The sequence below is a fragment of the Epinephelus fuscoguttatus genome, linkage group LG21 (assembly GCF_011397635.1).
Source record: "Epinephelus fuscoguttatus linkage group LG21, E.fuscoguttatus.final_Chr_v1".
In the NCBI taxonomy this organism is placed as follows: Eukaryota; Metazoa; Chordata; class Actinopteri; order Perciformes; family Serranidae; genus Epinephelus; species Epinephelus fuscoguttatus.
The window spans coordinates 20144218-20168661 of record NC_064772.1 but is presented as its reverse complement, the minus strand read 5'-3'; the positions used below and the strand labels follow the sequence as shown (position 1 = coordinate 20168661).

Here is a 24444-nt window from a genome sequence, read left to right as displayed (position 1 = left end):
ACTGACTTGGCAGAGATGGCTGCCATCTTGTTTTACATGGATCGCTATATTGTGGTCTCACTACCACTAGATGGCACAAAAAAGTGTCCACAAATGAGGACAACAGGTCTAAGTTGAGTGGAATCAAGTATAAGGTCAAGTAAACCCAAAATGTGATGTCCACACATAAGGACGCAGGGTCTCGGGAGGATAGAGTACTCCTCTTTCTATTAAACTAATACAGAGATGCTGTATTCAGCCAATGTATTGTAGTGCACAGCAAACGCCACCAGAGGTCAGTGTCTACTTTTGGAACAGGCAGCTGAGCTGATAAAGCTGGTGACTGCGTGTGGTGTGGATAATGGTACAGGACTAGAAAAAAGAAAAATACCTCTGCTCCTATCTGGGAGTATTGCCATATATTACTTTATGTTGAGATAACTTCTTCCAACAACAAAATTGTTTAATAGCCACATGATTTTATTCAACATGTCATTCCTGTTTAGCCCACTGGGTCGGTTCAATGTGTCGGTATTTGCAATGGCAACACGTGTTACAACACGATCCTACATCAAGAAGGGCACCTATTTCCTGTTTGTTCATTATTCTGTAGACCACAAGTAAAAAACCAGTAAGACTTGTCTAAGTACCTATATGCATATTAGAAACACAGAATAGTGGGCTAGACAATGACATACATGCTCCATGACTTTTATCATGAGTAGCTCAGCTTTTACTTTTCTTTTTTAAAAGTGTTTTTACACGAATACTAACATGTACAGTATACCCTAGTGAAATGTCAGGGAAGTATGAAGGTATGAAAAAGCTAGATACCACCAAAACCTAGTCACTGGCTCCTAAACTGTGGGATGGGCTCTTCTGGGGGTGCATAGGGTCACTGCAGTGGATGTCCAGGGGGAAAATATGAAGTGAAACAAAGTTTAATTAATATGATTTATGTAGCGAAAATAAACTAACAAGAGTCTGCAGATGCTGCCATGCTGACCTTTATTCAGCCATAATTCAACATGGATTATTTTTTATTAGTTGCTTCCTCAATAATTGTTAATGATTAATAAAAAAAAATGTAGGGTGGGGGAAGGGGAGCATTACAGAAAAAGTTTGAGAACCAGTGCCATACATATGGAATATGATTTGGCTGCCAGGGCATCTCTGAAGCACCACAATACTTTTTTTTTAATATAATGGTATGTTGGACACATTTTAGCTTTTACAGCTGTGGTTTTGATGATATCTCAATTAGTTGTGCAGCGCTACATAGCCCTGCTTTTAGATATGTTGCACAAGCTGTAGTATGGTGTCCCTGAGGGTCAAGACACATCCACATTTCAGAAAACAACATATCACAAAGCATAACATTTCAGAAAACACAACATTTCAGAAAACACAAAATAATTTCACAAAACACTACAGTGTAATTGTGTTTTGTAAAATGTGTTTTCTGAAATGATGTTTTTTTTTTTAAAAAATGTTGTGTTTTCTGAAATGTGTTTTTGAAATGTTATGTCTGAAATGTGTTTTCTGAAATGTTGTTTGTTGAAATTTTGTTGTCCTTTTTGAAATGTGTTATTTTTTAAATGTTTTTTTAAATGTTGTTTTACTTAAATGTGTTTTCTGAAATGTTGTTGTGTTTTTTGAAATTTAGTTGTGTTTTTTTTAAAAATGTGTTTTCTGAAATGTTGTTTGTTGAAATTTTGTTGTGCTTTTTGGAATGTTGTGTTATTTTTAAATGCTTTTTTAAATGTTGTTTTACTGAAATGTGTTTTCTGAAATATTGTTTTCTAAAATGTGTTTTCTGAAATGCTGTGTTTTTTGAAATTTTGTTTTTTTAAATGCTGTTTTTTTTTAATGTTTTTCTAAAATGTGTTTTCTGAATTGTTGTTGTGTTTTCTGACATGCTGTTTTTCTGAAATGTTGTTTTTTTTTCTGAATTGTTTTTCTGAAATGTTGTTGTGTCTTCTGAATTGTTGTTTTCTGAAATGTTGTGTTTTGACCTTCAGGGCCACCATACTATAGCCACCATTAAGGACACCAAGGTCATGTCCTCTCTCTTTTTTTTATATATATATATATATTTTTTTTTAAGTCAGATTCAGATATTTTTGGTTGTCAAAATTAATTGAACAGTCAAGGCGCTTCAGACCAGAAATGTTTTTGTATTATTTTTTTATTTTTGGGAAAGGCTTTGAAACAGCATTAAAGCAATCATACAGAGAGATGAAATTAACAAAATTAAGGGGGGAAAAAATAGAAAAAAAATCAGTTTTTTTATGGTGGGTGGGGTTGGTGGACTCTTGACCTCAGTATTTTTCTTTTATATAATTTTGTACGTGTGGGAGCATCTGTAAAAAATATCCTCATGTAAATGTGAAATCATTTCCTGTAAATCTGAGCTGAGCCTATAAAGCTTTCATGATGAGAACACTAACAAACAGTGAGTGGTGGGCGGACTGAGAGGCTTCTGCTCAGCCTGGACTGAGCAGGATCATAGAAATATTGAAGGCGTGTTGTTGTTGTAGTGAGCTTGCATGGCCCTGTGGCAGGAGGACGGTCGCCATCTCTGGGTAAACACTGTAACCGTATCACGCAGTTGATATTGTAGTGTGTGGATTGAAGCCGGAGCGTACAGTAGCAGCAGCAGCAGCAGCAGCAGCAGGCGGGGTGCTATGCTGCCTGCAACAGCGGACACACACGACTTCAATGCAGGACTGACGCTTTGTTTGTCTCATGCACATCCTCGGACTGTCACCTCACATGTTCGGACGCTTCCTCTCACTAATTCCCGTCTTGTTTGTAAGCTCCGGGGGAATGGGACTGCATGCTTCGTGTAAAATGGGATTTTAATGCTGCAAAGAGCGGACGCTTTAGCCCGTGCACAGCCAGGGGACTGTAGTGCGCTTGGTAATGTTTGCCAAGGAATAAAACGGTGTAGCCGAAGGTGCATAACATCTCGTTTCCATGGACAACACGTCCATAATAACACAGGTTGCAAATCCGAAAGAGGAGGAGAGCATTTCTTCGAGTCAAGATAAAGGTAAGGCGCAAAAAATAAATGTCACACACGATTTTTAATTTGCCCGGATTTTGATTTCCTGCCGATTATTTACGTTGCTCGGTTGCCAAATCTGATCTGCAGCCCTCGGTGCAGACTGGGCTCCACAGCAAAGCCAGAGAGTATCGACGGAAAACCTCCATTGTTCAGCAGGAGCAGGGAAACATTGAGAGGCAGAGCCCTCAGCCAGCCTGTCAATATATATCATGTTAGGAGTGCACTGTAACTTTACTGCTGGGCGCTTTATTTCAGCTGAACCAGACCTCATTTTAAATGTTAACCATTTTGCTACTGGATATTTTCAGAGTGAGCTGGGTTTACTACAGGGGGCGGGTACTCCCCACATCCCTGTATGCATCACTGGCACTGTATAATGCCTGCTATACTACCAACACCAATGATCAGGGGTCAGATCAACAGTATGGGTGCAGTGCATGAAGAAAAACACCTATTTTTATATATATTTTATGCAACTGTGCACATGGAAATACCTTTGTGTTGCAGGAGTTGTGTTTGCATATTTATCACACCAAAAGCCAGAATAACATTCAACATTTTGCACAATTTGTCCATCCAGCAACAGCAACAAACATGGTCAAAGCTTTTGCCTCTGCCTCTATTGTTTTTCAGTTTCTTCCCCTGCACAGTGCTCAATGATACACGTATGTTTACATGGTCAGAAATGTCCACCTCCAGATGTGTAAAAAAAAAAAAAAAAGTGCCTGAAAACAACAGCCCAACAGCTGCTCTACAGATTACAGCGGCTGAACGAAAACACATTTTCTCTCTGTTGTTTTGCACAAGAGTCGCCGCTTCACCATGTGGTGATGACATCAACGACGACAAATCCCCCCCTCGTGAGTCAGGAGCTTTCCAGTTTTCATTAACTCTGAGATAAGGGGGGGGGGGTTCGCTTGTCACACTTTTTTGAGTCCAGCACAAGTTAAAAAAAAAACAGCCGTAGAGTGCTGTGTACACACACGTGGGATACACAGGTGTCCGAGGGAGTTCGCAGCAGGAGGGCGTGGTTGATTGGAGCTCGGGGGGTACTGACATTCATCCCCATACCACTGAGCCACAGGGTGCCTGGAGGCCAGAGGGACCATGACTTCCTGCTACACCCAGTGCCCTGGTGGAGGAAAGGTCACCTTCCTGCATCACCCTCCGCTGAGCAACACTAAGACATGCTCTGAGTTATTGACCTCCCTGCTGGTGATCATGAAATGAGGATATGGACTTGTTTGCGTGAAACTTCTCCAAGACTGACCTGCATGATCATGTCGTTTATTTTTCCTCATCAGCTCCCTCTGATCTTGTGGTGCTGCCGTGATAATTAAAACCATCATAAACAAATCAATGAAAACAATCACTAGCAGCAAACATTTCATCGCTGACTGAAATCGTATCATCCAGGAATTTAGTTGAAAGAGAAATAAAACTGTTGCTTTCAGCACGTTTTTAATCTCACACAGATTTCCCACACTTTCTTGTCTGCAACATCCTGCTTGTCTTGAACAGTAAATCCCAGCTGACATGTGGAATCCGACAATTAATCTGGCGGGATAAAATCCAGGGTCAGTCGCTGACCACAGAGGACACAACACACACACTCAAAACGGCTGCTGTGTGACACACACACAAAGTATCACCAGGGAGCTTCCTGAATGGAGTCCCTGCCCCTTCACTACTGGCTCTGTCAAAGCAGACAACAAACAGCGCTTGTTGTCCAGGACAGTTACTCTGTGACCTGCTCGGGCTGCGCCGAAGCCACAAACGATTACACACACACACACACACACACACACACACACACACACAGGCTCACACACACTCACATGCTGAATATTTCAGAGCACGGGCAGGCTATTTTCAGAGTCCTATCAGTTTCATTCCAAGCAAAGACGTAGTAACTCATTAGAGCTGAGTTTTTTTAGACATTTGGTCAGGTGGAGATTATGTCTTTATGCATTATGGATTATGTTAAATGAGGTGAGGGTTGGAATCATAATGTGGGTGGTTTCTTTCCTCAGACGGAGCGCATGTATCAGTACAAAGTCAGCCGTGTCAGAAGGATATGTAAGGCTATTTTTTGCACGAAGAATCCTGTGTTGGATGTGAGCTTCATCACATAGACATCTTTTTGTATCACAGTGTAGATTTTCTCAGACAAAACAGCCATGTTGTACTAATTTAAGGCCAGATATTTCACGTGAACCAGCACATGAGCACAGAGCTGAGAAAACAGCGTTTCTTTTCTCCAAACCCAAATGAGGCTTTTCATTTGGCAGACGCTTACTTTTCAGGATCTGATGCAATGAAATGTAATGACTGGACTAACAAAGCACAGGGCGGCCAGCCTCTGTCTCACTCCGCAAATCCTTGAGGCTTTGCTCTGATAACTTCAGTCCGACAGGTATCAATGGACGAGCTGTTTACTTTAATCAGATTAGGTCAAATCTGAGTTTAGCTCTTCACTGCTGCAGTGTGACTGATATTAGACACTTGACTGAAACTGATTATGTGTTTAACTGCTTGAGTTCCCGGTCGACGCCTCATTAATTTTTGTCATAATTAGGCTGCTCATGCTCTCACACACAAATTGTCAATAGCCAGCTGTTGGTAGCAACAACGTATATTTTACTTTACATTTTTGAGTTGTCAAGCAAAATTTGGACTGCAACCTATTACTGAAAATACACAAAAAAATTATCTTCACTAGATTACTCATATTCATTAAAACAACCATTAAAGGTGCAGTGTGCAAATGACCCGTCCTAAGTCCCGCCCCTTTTTGCTCTGTGCTCTGATAACAGTTGAGCAAGCTTGGAACATGGCAGAACCTTGATCAACTTTCCCCTTTCCTGTTATACTTCGATAAGCTATGTGCCAAGCTCGTCTATGCTGAAAAGAAAATCAGATTTTGAAGACAGTTGAAGATGTGGCTGGGGGGCCGTCACAATCTTCATGGACACATTACATTGTATATAGTCACAATTTAACTGGGATTTATACTTCTGCCTCAAATCGGCACGGGACCTACGGCATGGCCTGACATGCGGCTCCCCAAAAATGTAACTACACACTGTGGCGATGCAGACCTCCTGTTTTTGTAAGCTGAAACCATTTCCTTCAGTGGAAACAAAGATTTTATTTACTTAAATTAACAGATAAGAACAATAAATTGTGAAGACAATAATGCCTCCACAAAAATAGCATTTTAAGTCTTGTGTGTGATTTATCCTGGCTTCATATGAGCAGAGGGAATCTCCGCTAGTCGCTAGGCTAATTTATGCAATGTAAAATGCCATAGGCTTGTGCTAATAACATTAGCATGTTGTATTTGTTTGGAAAATGTGTTTAGTACAAGACAGTTGTTTTGTCAGTGAACCTTGTGAGTTGTAATGGAGCATAATTTTGTAACGGTACCTTTGTTACATGTTGCTGTTATCCCTGGTTTCATATGAGTAGAGGAAAAGTCTGCTAGCTGCTGGGCTAATTTATACAATGTAAAATGCCATAGGCTTATGCTAAAACCATTAGCATGTTGTATTTGTGGGGGAAATGTGTCCAGATAAAGACAAGTGCTTTGTCTGTGAATGCTGCGAGTTATAGTGAAGCTGATTTGTGTACTTGTGTTTGAAATTGACGCTATTAAGCCATGTTTGATGTGTGTTTTGAATCAACTCAACTTCACAGCACTTCACAGAAACATCATGAATATATCCTTCCATTACATCCTGTAGTCCTTTCTATGGGGCGGGCTCCTTGAAGCTATATTCCCTCACTCTGAGAAACTATCTAATAAACAGTGTGGCACCTACCTAAGCAGAACCAACATTGCAATATTTCTTTTCTTCAAACTTTGTTAGACTCTGTTACCAAGGGGTTAAATTCTATAGAAAGATAGTTTATTGTTGAGTTCCATTCTCAGGTCATCAAATATCGACACTTTAGGTTGGTGGTTTGGTGCGACTGCCACTACCAACCCAAAGTGTCGATATTTGACGACCTGAGAATGAGACTCAACAATGAACAATCTTTGTCTAGTATTGAATACTGCACCTTAAAAACATTTGTCCGGTGTTATTCTGCATTTTTCCAACAGTCAACAAATTCAATGAAAACACAGAAACCAACAATGTGTAGCGGTCTCTCAATACTCTCCCAAGCCCGTCTGTTCCTACTGAAGACACAGATCTTAAATACATGTCACAAACATATAGTTTAAAATAAAATAAAAAAAAATGCTTCTGGTGAGAAAGCGAACTAGCTTATTCGCATGTTGAGGAGTTCAGCTTGGTGAACTTTGGCTGGCAAAGTTGCAGCCTCAACCGATAGCAAAGAAGTATTTGTGGAGGAGACTTTGATTGTTGCTGTGTTTAACCAGCCGATATTGGGGGATATTGGGAATGAAAAATACAAACTGCCTTGTATGATGGATGCTGCTTGGCTGGTTGTGATTTGGGACCAATAACATCATATTTTCCACTATTTATCAGCAAGCTAGCTTTTGGTGTACGTCCCAGCCGGCGCTGCTGCATTGGGCACAAATATCGCAATGGTCACCCACCTGCATTTGCTCATGTGTGACCGTACCCTTAGGATGGTGTATGTAGATTGAATCAAAATAAACAACAATCCCCATGTTCATGATAATAAATTAAGATACCTAGTTCAATGGAGCTCTATGGCAGAGGAAAAAGATATCACACTTTGGGTATACAGACAGCACTAAGATCAGTTCATTGTTGGTTCTGGTCTTTTCATGGGATTTGTTCACAATAAGAAAAATATAGAATATCAGTCTTATTCTTTAAATGTGCTTTAGTGCTGCCATGTGTTTGCCAGTTTTGCTTCTTTCACACAGCTTAATAGTTGTGTAGAAATCACCCCAGAGTCGATGTAAAAGCTGTTTGCTTCTTTTGAAATCACTTAGCTGGAGACAAACAACAAACACCAACTGTATTTTTTTTCGATGGCGTGCATGGTTTTCCTGGCTGAGGCTGAGTAATACACATTCTCCTGAAGAGACATAATGTCATTCCCCTCCTGTCATTACACCAGTGGCAGCTCAAGGCTGCAACGGGACTGTGTCACAGAGCCCATTAACCTCCAGCCTTTTAAAAACTCTGTGGTCAAGGTACTCTGTCTGTCCTACAACATGTGAATGTCATTTATGGTGATGAAATATAGCCTGTAATTTCAGTAGGATTACAGACGAGGAAGAGCAGCAGCAGGCACTGGGATTTATGTATATTAATGTCATGTTAAAATGATTCCCTCAAAGGCTTGTTGGTTAGAAAATCTTTGCATTGCCAGAAAGAAAATGAGGAAAAAATACAGAAGCTGTAATTATATATTAATCTGAAGAAAGGCCTGTGATTTCATGCACACTTGGCTTTTGAGGTTATTCCTGAAACACGCCGCTGTACATTAATAAAGTGTTTATGGTGTGTGGACCACACCTGCAGGGGTGTGTGGTGCACAGTTAGCGAGGGGAGCTACTGTGAGTTTTGGCTGGCCCGGAGTCCCTGGCACAACCTGCCACTCTGCTATGTACAGCACTTTGCTGTCATGACCGGACTCCACTGGTGGGTGGAGGAGGATTCCGATCTTTTATTCGGCCATACGTTGCGTAGATTTCATATTATTTATCTTGAGCATACGGTATGTCATTCACAACCCTTCCACCTCTCTTGAGAAACACATTTGGTTGCTATGTGCGTACAGTGAAGTCAATATTCAGAGCACCATTTTGATGGAGAGGAGGAAGAAGAGAAAAGCTGGGCTGTGAATCGCAGGTCCTTATTACAGATTTATGAGCCTATTTCAGCCAATGCTGCTCAGAAAAGCTGATTATCTGCACCTCCAGGGAAGTGTTGGAGTATTGGACACATCTTCATTACTTTAGTCCAATACCATACTGGGCAGCTGATTGGGAATAGTTGAATGTTTTTCTTCCAAGCCCTAAGCCCCTTGACTGATAAGCTTGTTAACTGTATGTGCGGGACCGGCCTCAGTGTGTGGATGAACATGCCTTGAGTGGAAGTTGTATTAATTTATGTCTTTTACAGTCATTTAGTTCCACAACAAGAGGCAATGAAATGTTTTTAAGCAGCAAATAAATGTATTGTTGTAGTAACTTTGTGTTGTTGTTGCTCTGCACTGAGCTTGTCTGGCATTGAAAGTAACCACAACGGACTCACCAGCACTGAATCTCACATTATGTATGAGCTCATAGACGGTCAATCATCAGTAGTGGCTCCCTCAGGTGTTTGTTGATGTATCAATCCCTTGTTTTAACTTGGAAATGATGCCGTAAGAAATCATGGTTTATGTTCATACCTTCCTGATGATGTCATTTTTGTGGCAGTTGTTCCATTTATACAGAAAAGGTGCTGGCTGTTAGCATTTTTAAGTACTGTCAAGAGAAACAACCATCATGCTTATGTTTTTACAACCTGAATTTCTATAATTAAAGGCAATTTGCTGTCTTACCAAGAGTTGGATGAAAAATTGACGCCAGTAATATCTATTAAACTACTGTACAAGTCAATTTTTTTTTTTTTACAAAAATGATAAAATAAGACTGATGTTGGGTCAATCTCAAATGTTACCTAATTTAAAGAGTCAAAATCTTTTCTAGGGCTGCCCCTGATGAAGAGTTTTCTTAGCCAAACAACAGTCATCATTTAGGGCCATTAGTCAACTAGTCGCCCACATGTTTACGATACTAACTTAATGATTAAATGATATATTTTGGGTGGGGCAGCACAATGGTTTGAGTTGAAGGTGTGAGAAAGAATAGTATCAGTAACATTGTTAACACTGTGCTACATTACAGAGAAATACAAAACCGTACTAAAGAACCTTCATTAATATAGGCCTATATTTTATCGACACGTGCAGCGAAAGCAGCGTGTGCGCCTACCTCGACTACAGACACAACAATCATTACATATTGTGATAACAGTTGTAGCACTAAATAGCACAGTACAATATATTATGCTGTATTAGTATGCTGTATGAAAAGAACCCATCCCTGTGTTAGGCGCTCCAAAGTAAACCCATTTGCATCACACTAGGGTGGGTGCCAATAAACACAGGACTTTGACCCAGGAGACCAACAAATAACATCATCGGTTGAGGCGTTTGTGCCACTCACAGCTGCGTGTTTTTTCGCAACGTCTGCAATCTTTTCCTAACCATAACCAAGCAGTTTTGTTGCTAAAACCTAACCCTGCCCCCTTCTGCATCAAGACACAATGTAAAAGGCTGCCTCTGTCCAAGCGGCAAAATCTGATGAGCAGGGATGGGATCTTTAAGACCTTCAGGCATCTGCCTCTCTCGTGCATTTCCTCAGTGGTGGACTTTGATCCTGACAACATATTATAAAAATGTCAATTTTCTTTTGATAAAGTCTTACAATGGCTGGCAGAGTGTTTTTTTTCCCAGAGTCAATGAGGGTTATCTCTGGAGACACAGAATACATTAGTAAGATTTATGTCAGATTTTCACCTCTGCTGACAATAAAGATTCAAGTTAAAAAATCAGCGAAGTGGCCCTTAATTACCAGGCAGCCTGCAAAGATCTATGGGTTGTGAGACACAGTGAAGGAGATGCAATCGCACTGCAATCCGTCCCCAGAGAGGCCACGGGGGAAAATAGTGTGGGTTGACTCTTTCTTCACTCCCACTGGCTGACTGTGAATACTTAAACCATCACTCAGAATGCAGTTTTAACTGGGAAAAAAGAGAAGAGAGTTCAAATCACCTCTGCTGTGAAGTGCTGGCTTCCAGTTTAAAATAGAGCTTTAACATCCTTTCACTTGATTAGAAATCTTGTCCCAAACTGTATTGTTGATGTACTGACCGTGAATGTGTCCAGTATGGGCACCTCAGACCCACAGGACTCTGGGCCAGCACTATTGTTGTCCAAAAACTATTGAAATCACATCAGTGAACTGCAGTGTTTCACTGTCTGGGTGACATGTTGCTTCATAATGATGAGCGTGACCACTGTAGTTTGTTTTAAGTCAACACCACATACACTGCTGTGAATTGACCCACTGAAAATAGTCCCAAACTTATGAACTGTCTATCCTGTTTGAGTAATATTTCCTAAAAACTTCAGTTTTGCCAGAAAATACTGTAGAATGTGGTTGGTCCTGATCCTTTTCAAGGGATTTGTGGAAGGAAGAAAAAATAAAGTATGAATACCCTTTGTCCTTTAAGGATGCTTTCACACCTGCCGTGTTTGGTTCAGTTCAATTGAATATAAGTTAGTTTGCCCCCTAAGTGTGGTTCGTTTGGGCAGGTGCGAACACAGCAATCGCACTCAGGTGTGCACCAGAACAACCAGAGACCTTCTTGAAGAGGTGGTCTCAGTCCGGATACAAACAAACTCTGGTGCGGTTCATTTGTAGTGAGAACGTGTTCCGACCTCGATCTGAACCAACTGCAGTCACATGACACATTGTTTGGGTTAAACATGAGCATGTTACAGTCCTGGAGGATTATTAATGTGCACCTCCTCCTGTACCGCCTTAATATGCACATTCAGCACATCCAATGCATCAAAACATTGTTTTGTAGTTGGAGCCGCGCCTCGTTTTCAAACTGTATGGTTTGACTAAAATGAACAATGACAGCAATATAGTCCACGATGAGCAGCGCTAAAATCAACCTGCGTAGTTGTCCCTCCATTGTGACATTAGAAAGTGTCACATTTATCTTGCAAATGTACTCTTCTTCAACGTTTTGTTTACTTCCTGGATTTTTCCCACATGGAAATTCTGACCAATCAAGAGCAGCTTTCTCGAGCAAGGCATTTGATCTGATCCACTTGTAAATGCTGCCGTGAGAACACGAACCAACTCTAGGCAATTATACAACTTTGTGACAAAATAAGTCCCTGATTCAGACCAAAGGAAGCAAACTCTAGGTCTGAAATATATAGGGCAGGCCAAAGGGGTGGTGGATGGGTTAAACAAGCACAGGACTTTCACCCAGGAGACTGTTTTTCACACCACGAGGTCAACATTGACTTCTTTTAATAACAATGAAGCATAGTATGCTAGTATTTCAAACACACTACGCCAGTGACGTATGTGATGTCTGTTATGTGACTCTGTGTTATGTTTGTTACAGACGTACTAATTTAAAGCCAACTATTTTTTCTAAACCTAACCACTTAGTTTTGTTGCCTAAATCTAACTACAAAGGTTTAAAGTGTAACTGTGACCATTTCAAAACATTAAGGGCGTGTTTAAAACTGCAACATTTAGGGTGGTAATATGGAAATTTGAAGTGGAATGTGACCTGTTCTGTTGTTTAGGTATGTGTTCCCCTGAAATGTTGTGCAGTTGAATAAGAAAGCAGCATAAAATGCAAGTATTCAGGTAAAGCATAAGTACCTAAAACTGTATGTAAAAATTCTAAAAGAAAAATGTTGTTTCCTGATTTATCGTGTTGTTTGTATCATTCAGTTTCCTCATGTTTTTGTCAGTGCGAGTACATGTAGCTCTAAGTCACATGAGCACATGTTCCTGTTTCTGTTCCTGTTCATACCAAGAGTTTAATTCCTGTGTTGATTAATTGAGATGTGTTAGAGGTGACAAAGTTTCTCTTAAGAGTAATGCTTTGGTTCTACACTGGGTTATTGTAAATGAATATGTATTTTAGTTTAGTGAACTGTTTGTTTAAGCTAATTCATGTCGAGCTGTAGTTTATTTAGCAAAGGTGCTGTTTGAATTTAAGCTTATATACCTCTTCTTATGTAATGCCTTGTGATTGGCTGCTTTGAAGGAATGTATGTGCTTGTGCCTGCTGCACATCAGAAACTTGACATTTCTCTGCTCTCAGTGAAGTATTTTGTTATTCCGTTAGTTGGTTCTGCTGCGCAGCATGGTTTGGGTTTTTCTGGGCCTCTTTTTATGTCTGTGTGCTTTGGACTGTACGTTTGACGGCATTGTGGGAAAGTTTTATGTTCGACTGTTGCCTCAAGTGTAGCTCATATGCTGTGGTTGCTTGTTTTGGAGCAAACTCTACTTCAAAATGTCCAGCGTGGGCCTGAAGAGACTATCACAGTGTGATTGCAAGTAGATTCTTTATGAAATGACATTCTGCCCGGTCGACCTCCATCGTAATTTTATTTATATTGATTTGAGTGAGAAAATATACATTTTAGTGCAACAGAAGAACTCCATTCATAATAAGCTTCTTGCATCCCTTTCCAGCTTTTAGCCTAATTGACTGCAGCTGTCAGGGACTTTCAACTCCTCAAACTTTGCCTAATTGAGTGCAGAAGACAAACGACTGACGCTCCTCTGGTGCATGCTTGTCATGCTTCGATTTAAACGTGCAGCATTGTTGCAGGATTACATCACTCAGGCCCTTCCTGTATATCTCGACACATCGGCATTCAGTGGCCGTGAATGAGTGAAGGCCATTATTAATGCTCCAAAAGCCACAATCCCTTCAGAGCAAAAGGACTGCCTGCCACACGGCCACAGCAGCCTGGATGCTGCTGCTCTAAAGCCCGTCTCTAACGGGGCTGCTGAGCGTGGACTCGGACAGGCCACAAGCTAGGATTAATTGAACATCCATCCAGCCGAATGGACGTTGTCAAAACAGATCAATACAATCAGAGAAAAGGTAGGGGTCAAGGAGGAAAGAGTGGAAGTGTGTGTGTGTCAAGACGAGAGGGCAAGAGAAAGTGCTCAAATAGCATCTGTGTGTCTCCAGGTACCCAGCCTGGCTCTGACAAGGGTGGCCTTTCTGCATATTTTGCCCTCTTCTGGCTGGCATTCATCACTAGTAATTGGCTATCTAAAAGGGAGATCATGTTTTGTCCGTAATGATTTTCTGTCACCCTTCCTGAATTATGCTGCGTGCCTGTTTGTCAGATGTTTGACAGAAGAGCATAAAAGCTTTATGCATTTTTAAATAGACGAGCAAGGAATACGCAAATACAGGAACATGGAGGCTGTAAAAGAGACAAAGAGGCATTTTCTCTGCCTCTCCAGGGGTAAAGGTGAATACTGTTTAGCTGTGAATCTCAAGGGGCACTAAGTAGGACATGCTATGTGTGGAAATGCAGAGTTGAACGCCTCTCAGAGAGCAGAGGCATGGGAAACTGTAGCAGCGATACACACCACCACACACACACAAAAATACATGACCTACTTGTTAAGTTTCTTTCCATTCATAGCAGGCAGCATTTAATGAATCTGATTTAATGAGAAACATGCAGTTTGTTGTTTTGATGTCTGATACGTTTATGGGTGCTTTCGTAATTGAGAACAAAACTTAAATGCGTATTTTGGATTTACTGAAGCGGGGTTGTATGAGGTATGTATCTATAGTCAGTGTATTACGTACAGTAGATGGTGGTCGTCACGACCCCAGTTTGGAGAAGTAGACAGGAATAGAGCTAAACGATGTACTGCTGTGGACGAGGACAGCAGCACAATGTATTTTAGCCACCAAAAAAAAAACAGTATCAGGTTAAGTGTATGCTACATAGAGAATATTTTCAAAGCTTTACCTTCTCATCAGACAGCCTCTCTGACAGAGAACTAACTGAACCTTAGCTATGGTTTCTTCAAAGCCACCAGACTCTATTGACGAAAACAGTAATTTAACTTTGCAGAACACAGGAAGTGCCTCCATCAGTAGTTTGTTGGTTTTATTTTGCAGCTTTGGTGAATCCAAACTTAACCGTTAAAACATCAAGGTTTTTTTTAAATAACACGCCATAGGGAGTGATACTCAGACTGTAATAACAGTTGTATAATGTCTACTGATGCTCTGAAGGAGTCACGTCTAAAAACAAAAACAACCCCCGATGATGTCATTTTGATGTCACCAGGGTTTTCTCAGTTTGTTTTTACACAAAGTATTACAGACTGGAGGCAAGGAGATCAAAAGAGGTGGTAATTTACCAGACAAGGAGAGTACAGTGAAAAGATGCTGATGATTGCATTGTGAGAAATTTAGTATTGAGTGTTTTAGTTTCGCATTATTTTTTTAATTTAGATATTTTTAAATGTAATTTCATTTGGTTGTTTGTTTTAAATTAATATATTTTATTTAATATTTAGTGTTTTATTTTAGTGTCAATTAATTTATAATTTATTTTTTCTTATTTTGATTTAATTTAATTTAATTATTATTATTTTTATTTATTTTATTTGGTATGTAGTGTGTTAGGCCTGTGCTGCTTTGATTTTTACTGTTTAATTTTACCTTAAGTACCTGAATTCCATCGCCTAGAAATCAGACAAATCTGAGCTCATGTTTTTATTTGCTCTTGCAGGTGCATCTCGTCCCCCCTCCCGTTAAGACCGATTTCCTGCCGATCTGGCCAGTTTTAAGCCAACAACAACCATTTATCTAGCATGGAGCAGGTTTGATAAGGTGATTTACATCTTGTGAAGTCTTAGCGCTTAATGCAGAATATGCGATTATGTCATTTTTGGCTCGTGCATCCTTGCACTGGGGACACTAAAGCAACCGTAAACCTAGCGTAGTCAAGAGGACCACCATAAAGGCATTTTCAAAGCAAACCAAAATGGATGCAGCAAATGTGGAACTTACTGTTGAAGTACTTTTTCCATTTTTCTAATGGCAAAACGGTCAACACTTATGTGCAGGATTCTTGATGCTACGCTATCACAGCTCATCTCTGCACGCTGCATTTGTCCGTCACTCACTGCTGTGTCACATGTTTCGTTCCTCTGATTGGTTGTGGTGCCATCCAGTTGTGTCCGGGGGGCATTTTCAGCTACAGCTGTTGATAATACCCCTCGGAAACTGAAAATAAACTGAGAGGTTCCAGGCTATGAATCTAATGGAAGATCAATACTAAATTGTTGGAGTTCCCCTTTAAATGATACACGAACTGCTCAGTGGATCAACTTTCAGGATCAATTTAACAGCTGCACGGACAGCATCTCTGAGGTCACGCTGTGTACATGCATGTCCATTCTCAAGAGAAGCCTTAAGGCAGGCCCTTATTTTCATCTGACATTAAATATTCCAACGTTTTTTTAACTAACAGACCGGCAAGGAGGATTTCCCATCAGTCACTAAGCCTCTGGCATTGAGTGCACAGTTGTAGATGATAATATAAAAAGATATATAAATAATAAACTGCCGCAGCCTCAAACAACGTGGGCCGTGTTGCTGCCGGTTGCGTAACTCCGGCAGAACAGTCAGATCTCCCTCATTATTTCTCCCTGAGCTCTCAGTGGGTTAATTCCCCCGCGCTTGTCATCTCCTTCATTACGCGGAGCACTCAAGATGCAGCAGCCCTCGCCCCCCCACCCCCCTCGGGGGTTGCAGGCAGGCTGGCACTGCCACCAAACGCCCACGCCGCTGTGCAACTCAGGCAAGAAAGCAGGGGCAGACCCACCTACATCTCTGTGTCAGGGTTCACGGCAGCAGCAGGGACAATTAGTACCCTGCAGTACGACATGGGTGCCAGCCGAGTGGTTTAAATCAGCAAACCGTGTCTTGACTTCAGATGTAACTGGGCTATTGAGTGAATGTCAGTTACATAAGGTCATGTAGGATGCTTATATATACATATAAATCCTCCTGGATAAGTAGGGAAATAAAGCCAGAGGGGCAGCTGAGGGTCAGTCAGTGTGACTAAAGGCATCTGCTGTAACTGAGTGTGCAGTCCCCCCCCACAGCCTGTAATTTTCACCCCAGCCTCAGCTGTCTGTGCGGTGAAGTAAGGAGGCTTAATGGGAGTTTATTTTATCATACTGTGCTATTATTGCCTTGATGGCCTCACACATAACCCACCAAGGACCTCGGCACAGTGAGCACACACTGGCTGAAGTATCAGCTCATCTGATACTACCTAACTCCTCTCAGCTGTTTGGATCTGCTCTGTGTGTGTGTGTGTGTGTGTGTGAGCAGACACATGTTCAAGTGTATTGTGAAGCAGATGCTCTTTGGTGTAAACATTGTTTTGGAAGCCGATCTGTTGTAATTATCATCGCCCCTCTTTGTGGGATTTTCTCGTGTGTGGAAACATAATAATCTGTTTTGGATGAACGAGGGCAGAATGATGAAAGCGCCTGATGAAAAGTCAGGAGACACATGACTGTCTGCACTACATTTCACGGCAATCCGTCCAATAGTTGTTGAGGTATTTCAGTGAAGAACTGAAGTGTTGAACCATGTTACTGACATTTTCATGCCACCAGCACGACTAATAAAAAAAAGCCAAATATTTGCTTCAGCTGCCCCAATGTGAAGATTACTGCTTTCGTTAGTTTAATGTGATTGAAATTTGAATATCTTTTGGTTTGCTGATCAAACAGAACAAGCACTTTAAAGATGACAACTTGTGCTCTGGGACATTGTGCATTTTTGTTCATTAAAAACAGTCAAGAGCCAAGTAAACATAGTCGCAGTCCCTGTCCAAACCTAACAATAAGATAAAAGTGTTTCCTTTGTCAGCGTCATCCCAGTTGGAACTATATAGTGTATTACTGCAGGGATTCCTTCCACAGTGTTATTTTGCTGACACAGTGCACAACAAGGAGTTCCCCCTCGCTGCTTGTCTGTTGCTGTTAGTGATAGCCGGGCACAGAAACAGCTTCTTCTTCAGGTGCTCGCTCTGACTCTAAGTGCAACTCAAGACTTTTAGATCCCAGGCTCTGGGCTTATAGTGGATTACCTGTCGGTGTGTGTGTGTGTGTGTGTGTGGAGTACTGTTTTTCATTTTGGCTGCAGCCGAAGAAGTATTTTATCTCACATGGTGTTATATAAGCCGTAGCAACCTGTTCTTATTCCCAGCTCATCAAATACAGTCGGTTGGTTAGTGGCCCTCAGCGTCTGATACCAACACTTTCATTATTAGAACTTGTGTAGTAGACAGTGCGAGAGCGTCTACTCAGGGAAGTAGATGGGTTGTTAAAACTGAGTACTTTCACTTCATGTCCCAATGTTGAGTTATCTTAACTACCAAATGTGGTATGTAACACAATGTATGTGACATAATGCCATGTTTATTATTAAGGTACTTATTTTAACCTCAAACCAGGAGTCTTGTGTTGCCAAAGCCAAATGAAGTAAACCTAAAAACTAAAGCTGGGCATATCCCAACCCTCACCTATGGTCATGAGCTCTGGGTAGTGACCGAAAGAATGAGATCATGGATACAAGCAGCCAAAATGAGTTTCCTCCGTAGCTTGGCTGGGCTCAGCCTTCGAGATAGGGTGAGGAGCTCAGACATCCGGAGGGAGCTCGGAGTAGAGCCGCTTCTCCTTCACGTTGAAAGGGGTCAGTTGAGGTGGTTCGGGCATCTGATCAGGATGCCTCCTGGGCGTTCAGGGCACATCCCACTGGTAGGAGGTCCCGGGGCAGACCCAGAACACACTGGAGGGATTACATATCTCATCTGGCCTGGGAACACCTTGGGGTCCAAAAGGAGGAGCTGGAAAGTGTTGTTGGGAAGAGGGACGTCTGGGGTGCTTTGCTCGGCCTGCTGCCCCTGCGACCCGGCCCCGGATAAGTGGATGAAAATGGATGGATGGACACTGTACAGTCTGATCAACAAGCCACAACCTGATTGAAACTACTATAAATGTAAAATAGAAAATAAAATGACCCATCGGCCCCTGCAGATTGTTCCAGCTATTGATAATTGTCAATAAAGATTTGTTTGAAAGCTCCGATGCAGGTAGAAGCTTGCTTGTTAGCAGTGGTCTGCAACGTTGCACCAGTTCGGTTCACAACATTTGCCAGTGTTTCTCTTGTTTACATCCGTCATGATAGGAGGAAATATGTTGAAGAGGCACGTATGCTGTTGGTACAACTCGAACAAACTTGGCTTCTATATTTTTTTGTCCATGTGACATGTGTCACCACGTCATTTTCAGACTCTGTGTTTGACGTTTCGCACAGGCAGTGACAAAAAAGGTGCTTATCTTAGGAATTGACTTGTGGCTCTGCTGCAGCTGTGCAAAAGCCTGTCGACAGCTGACCAAAAATTTCTTACGTATCCTAAATTTGTCCGAATGTCCGACGGTTGGTCTGGAGCAGTTGATCAGGCCATGATGGGTCCTTGCTGCACCCTGTACTCTGCATAGCAAACGACACCTGATGAAGCTGAAATTGACACTGAAAGAAGTTGTGTGGCTTAAAAATTGGGTCACAAACGTTCTCAAATCGTGCAGTGTATGTCCAGCTTAACTAAACCTATTATGAAAGTTTATTTTGACAAGAGACTGTAGGAAACTGTACATGTCCTGCGTAAGTAGAAGTTTAGTGTGAAAAGAAACAATTCTTGTTATGAGTAGAAACATAACCGTCCCTGTCCTATTAAAACTTGCACCAGAGAGTTACCTACAGCAGGGTGCCATAGTTTGACGTGTAGGGCCACTGACCAGGCGTCTTTATTTAAAGAGCTGGGAGTAAGAATGTCACAGCCTCAGACAGCTGGTTCCACTTTTAATGCAAACACCCCACACTCAAAATCTGAGTGAGAGGAGGTAGGAAATAATCTGAAAAGTCATGCCCACACTGCTTGAGGCAATAGTGGGAGTCATTTTTGGCTGCTGATGTCTCCTTGCCCATGATGTCAAGTTATCAGTGTGTCAGGAGGGCTTGTTTTTCTGTCATACAGTAGCTTTGTACAGCAGAGACAGCGTGAAAATCCCTGTGGCTCCTGGCTGTTTATTTTGGTGTATGTTGAGTACCCGGCTGTGCCATTTAAACCCGGCCTGTTTTCCATCTGAATAATTTAAGATGCACCTTCACACAGACCGTTCTCACATTCACCTTCATGCCCCCCAGGTACCGCACACTTTACCTGCCTGGTTGGACAACTAACTGCTGCTGGAGTGCAATTTATGGTCTGTCACACAGGAGCTACCAGTGCCATTATGTTATTGAATATATTACTGTGCACACAGGGATTGTTACTGACATTCAGGTGCACTCACATGTGAACCAAATAAAGTGGTTCAGATCAGAGGTTCCTCGCCTGTTTTGTCCTGCACGTTTTATATTGATAATTTGGTTTCAGACCAGCCAACTCGGTGATGAGGGAAAATGCAGTGCAGAATGCTCCAAGTTCAATGTAGTCTCTGCAAAATAGGCAAAAAAACGTGGTATTTTTCAACCTGGGCTCCATTTTACTATGTTTTTGTGTCCAAGTGACCAATGGGAACAACAAATTTTTGAAATTGGTCCAGTATTTGAACCATAGGGTGGCAAGCAGGCTTCATGTAACCACTCAGGGCATTTGTACCCTAAATGTGCATCCACTGTGTTTATTTTTGCCATTGACAGGCTCAGATTGTTATTATAAGTGTCTGACAGCATTATGTGATGGATCCCTACTGAGATAGACCTTTTTGTGGAAGTGTAAGGTCGTGTTTCATAACCAGAAACAGCCGTGAAATTCCAATCACCAAACCCACCAGACTCCATTCAAATAAATAGTAATTTTAGCATGTATGGAGGCATCAGATTTTTACATCTAACTGGGTGAACTAAAGGTTTATTTCAACCAAATCAGAATTGGTGATTGTTGGAACAGTGGAGAGACAAACTGAGATAGTATTTGTGAGTTTTATTTTGTTTCTGTCAACTTTAAATGGAGTTTGTATGCGATAATAAAATTACAATCTATTTAAATGGAGTTTGGTAGGTTTGGCGATGGGGAATTTGGGGCTGTTGCTGGTTAAACAAACAGGATTTTACTCTCTAAAAAAAGGTCTATCGCTGTAGGAATCCAGTTAAAATGATCGAATAATATTGTGAGGCTGTCAAAGGCAAAAACAAGTGCTTGTAGTGGACATAAATGATGCATATTGCCTGTTTTTGGCCGCTGCCTGCAGCACTCTCGTTCAAACCTGGACCAGATTCATAAATTGTTGTTCCCATTAGTCACTTGGACACATAAACATGGGAAAATAAGGTCCAGGGGTTGGAAAAATACCAAAGTTCCCATTTAATAGCCTATAAAATTATGATTACTAATCAGCTTCTTTTTTTGCCAAATCTTATGATTTACTCGCAGCCTGCTAGAAATGTTATGAGGTCCACGATCTCAGGGTTGTTTAAAACCTGTGTGATCATCTGACGGCTACATCAGTGTTGTTATGTTCCCAGATCTCAGCGATTAATTTGGTGAGCACAATGTTTATAACTATTAGAAATTATGTCCATATGAATATGAGACCCAAGCTGTGATAAACCTGATTTAACCTTTACTTGTTTGCACTATTGGCTCGCCCCCTCCCCCCTCAGAAGCATTTGACCCAACAGTGCTGAATGACCCTTTGAGTCTTCATCCAGCTGCTAAACTTAAACCCTCTGTCGTATTTTAAATGTTGTGTTTTGGCTGCGTGCGTACTTTTATGTGCTTTTAAAGCTACAGTAAAGGAGGCCACCTCCAAAGTCTTGAGCTAAGCCGGGGATCATATTCCCCTCTCGGAGCTTGGCATTATTCCACGTTGTGGGTCACGGGGTGATTATCTCTTCCTGTCAGGAATGCTGAGAATTTCCTGCGTTTTCTCCCTCTTCCGGCCTTGTTAGTGGTTGTGCCTGAACATGTGACAGAGAGCCTGGGCCCCGGCTGGCTCTGATTGACTAGAGAGGGCTTCTATCCCTGTTACCTAACGTTCAGAAGGAGCACTGACACAGGCACTGCCATAAAGGGACGTTTTTTTACAGCTCTCACTTCAAGGGAATATGCTGATCGAATGAAGTGTATTCAGCGGGTAAATAATTCTGCACCTGCTCCGAGGAGGCTGCAGCTTTGGCCTCATATCTCTGTCTCTCTCTAGGGAGCTTTTGTTGGATAAAACCACTCGCATGCACCGCCCTTTACTGAGATTTTAGTGAGGTGGATCTCTTATTAGCAGAACCGCAGACTGTCAGCTAATTCCTGCAGTGCTTTAGTGTCTCGTTTGACTGATTCCGCTTGTGTTTGCGCAGGTCGAGCCTCCTGTTTCCTTAACGGCAAATGTTGCACTTTAACCTTTTGCTGTTATTCTCAGAGCATTACTATGCAAGGCGAGCCGGCTCCAGTCACATTCCTGAGCAAGGACATTGAAAGAAAAAAAAGTTTGCGTCAGTCTGTGAAGTATGCTGTTTGTTGATCACTGTACACGTGGCCCTTTGCCTAAACATGTGAACATATGCTGCATGCGTGTGCGTGTGTGTGTGTGTGTGTGTGTGTGTGTGTTTGCTCAGTCTCCGGCAGCAGTCAACTCTCAGCTATGTTGTTTGTGTCAAAGGGAGAAAGGAAAGCTCTGTTTGTGTAGGGTGGTGGTGCAGGAGGGGGTGGAGTAAGAATCAGACCCAAGTATAGGCTGTCTCGCCACAGTAACTCTCCCCACCCATTCTACGCCCTTCTCTCCTCGTCCGAGCTGCCTCTCCTTTCTCTCTCCAAGCTCTCGCACTCCCACCTGCTTTTTCAGGGCGGTTTCGGGGGCAGCAGACCAGGGCGGGAAATTGTCTCAAAATGGAGGAGCGAAGAATGACATCAAAGTGTTTGAGGCCAACTTTAAGGAGAGTGAGGGAAGTCCCTCCAAACTGGAAGCGTATGGTCCAGTCACTCAGATTACAATTACTAACGGATAGTTTGGGTTTTATTTGCCCAGATTTTTACTCCGGCTCTCTGAGATGTCTGTCGCCACCCCTACTGCAGTGGAAGTGAATGCAATTTGGTTTTTGGAGCTCACAACATTTAAAATGACGATTAAAAAATTGATTAAAAAGTTACGGAAAAAAAAATTGCTTCAGGACATTGAGTGGTGCGTTATTAAGAGTAAGGTCATAATAATTTTTTTTATTGAAACATTTAATGTGAACAGTAACATTTCAACAATGAAAATAATTATAATATCCCCAACCCTGGCAAGAAAAAAATTAAAATAAAATGAAATGAAATTAAAAATAAAATTTTGCATTTTGCTATAAGCTTCAAATTATTCACAGTGATGAGTTTCCAAGAAGTCCACATAAAAATCAGAGTTAGGGAGGATTTGCAGAGATGGTTCACTTTTGAGGGTGGAAATTTGGAGTTGCAAGAGGCACGAGCAGGGTTTATAATGTAGTTTGTTTGCAGTAAATTGTGTGTTTTTATGTATTGTGTCTTGATTTCATTGAGGAGCACTCTGGAAATAAGTATTTTAAGTTTTGCTTTTAATTGCTGTTCCTTGGCTTTTTTGTGTCGTGATACTCTTTTGAGTCGTCATGCTTTAAAATTCCTAATAAAAATCAAATCAAATCAAATCAAATCAAATGTATTGGGGTGGTTTACCTGATGAACTAGGAAACTGAAAAGACAAAGCAACAAGGGCTGCTACAAAAGGTTTTCATTCTCAATTAGTATTGGTTCATAATTTTTCACTTTAGTCCATAAAACATCAGAAACATTGTGAAGGATGTCTGTAGCTATTTCCCAAAGTTCCGATCACAGACTGTATAAAATAATGGACGTAGCTACCATGACGTCACCCACTGGTTTGTGGACTCCCGTTTTGAAACCTCATGTTAGATATTTAAGCCGTCACCATCTTGGTTTTTAAGAGCCAGAAGTGACCCTATGTAGACGAGATCTGAGCTGTGGAGGAGTGAGGGGTGGATCTGAGTCATAGACTAGCAATTCCTCGCAGACAGCCAGACACTCAAAGTGGCCCGCCCTTCAATATGTGTAACTTTATGGCGCATTCCAGGCAACCCGTAACTCGTGTTTTTACAACCTTCTTCCTGTGAAAGTGCACTGGAACGGCAGTCAAACACGTAACTTACCACCCATGAACTCATACCAGATTGATGTACTCCCAATTACGCTCTCTGACGTCACACAGCCCTCTAAACCAATTACCTTACTCCTCTAAACAACAATGGCAGCCCCCCAGTGTTGATGCAGGTGATACACGGAGAGAAATAGACAAAAAATAACCCTAATGTTAACATGTTATTGGCAGCCGCTCTAACAGCTAGTTTCCAGTGCAAGAATAAATCGGTACAAAATACGTTTCCAAACACACAGATAACGTAAAATAAAAAGTATAATAGCATCTGTGACCTTATGCGCCATTTCTCCTCCTCCGTTTTGCTCAAATTAGCAAGGAACCGGCACCTTTGGCGATAGAAGTGATCATAAACAAACATGAACCCCGCCCCCCAGACAGTTGTCATGAAGGAGGAAATTAGCTATAGAGACCAAAACCCTTTCTGTACCAGGCTGTAAACATGTTTATTTCTGCTGTAAAGTTGGGGATTGTAACATGGGTGTCTATGGGGATTGACTCTTGGCGCCAGCCTCAAGTGGCCATTAGAGGAACTGCAGTTTTTGGCACTTCTGCGTTGGCTTCATTTTTAGCCCCAATGTGACATCTGTAAATTGCG

The 24444-nt window shown here is 41.6% G+C and overlaps 1 protein-coding gene across 2 annotated transcripts in view; it reads left to right on the top strand.

Annotated features, from left to right (window-relative positions):
* Nucleotides 1-2423: 2423 nt before the first annotated feature.
* Nucleotides 2424-24444, top strand: part of ctdspla (CTD (carboxy-terminal domain, RNA polymerase II, polypeptide A) small phosphatase-like a) — a 47294-nt gene continuing 25273 nt past the window's right edge. Inside the window, exon 1 of one of the 2 annotated variants that reach the window (XM_049565084.1) lies at nt 2424-3034. In XM_049565084.1, the coding sequence (XP_049421041.1) occupies nt 2959-3034 (76 nt within the window). In that variant the 5' untranslated portion in view covers nt 2424-2958. The remainder of the gene's footprint in view (nt 3035-24444) is intronic. The other variant, XM_049565085.1, reaches the window with a different exon arrangement.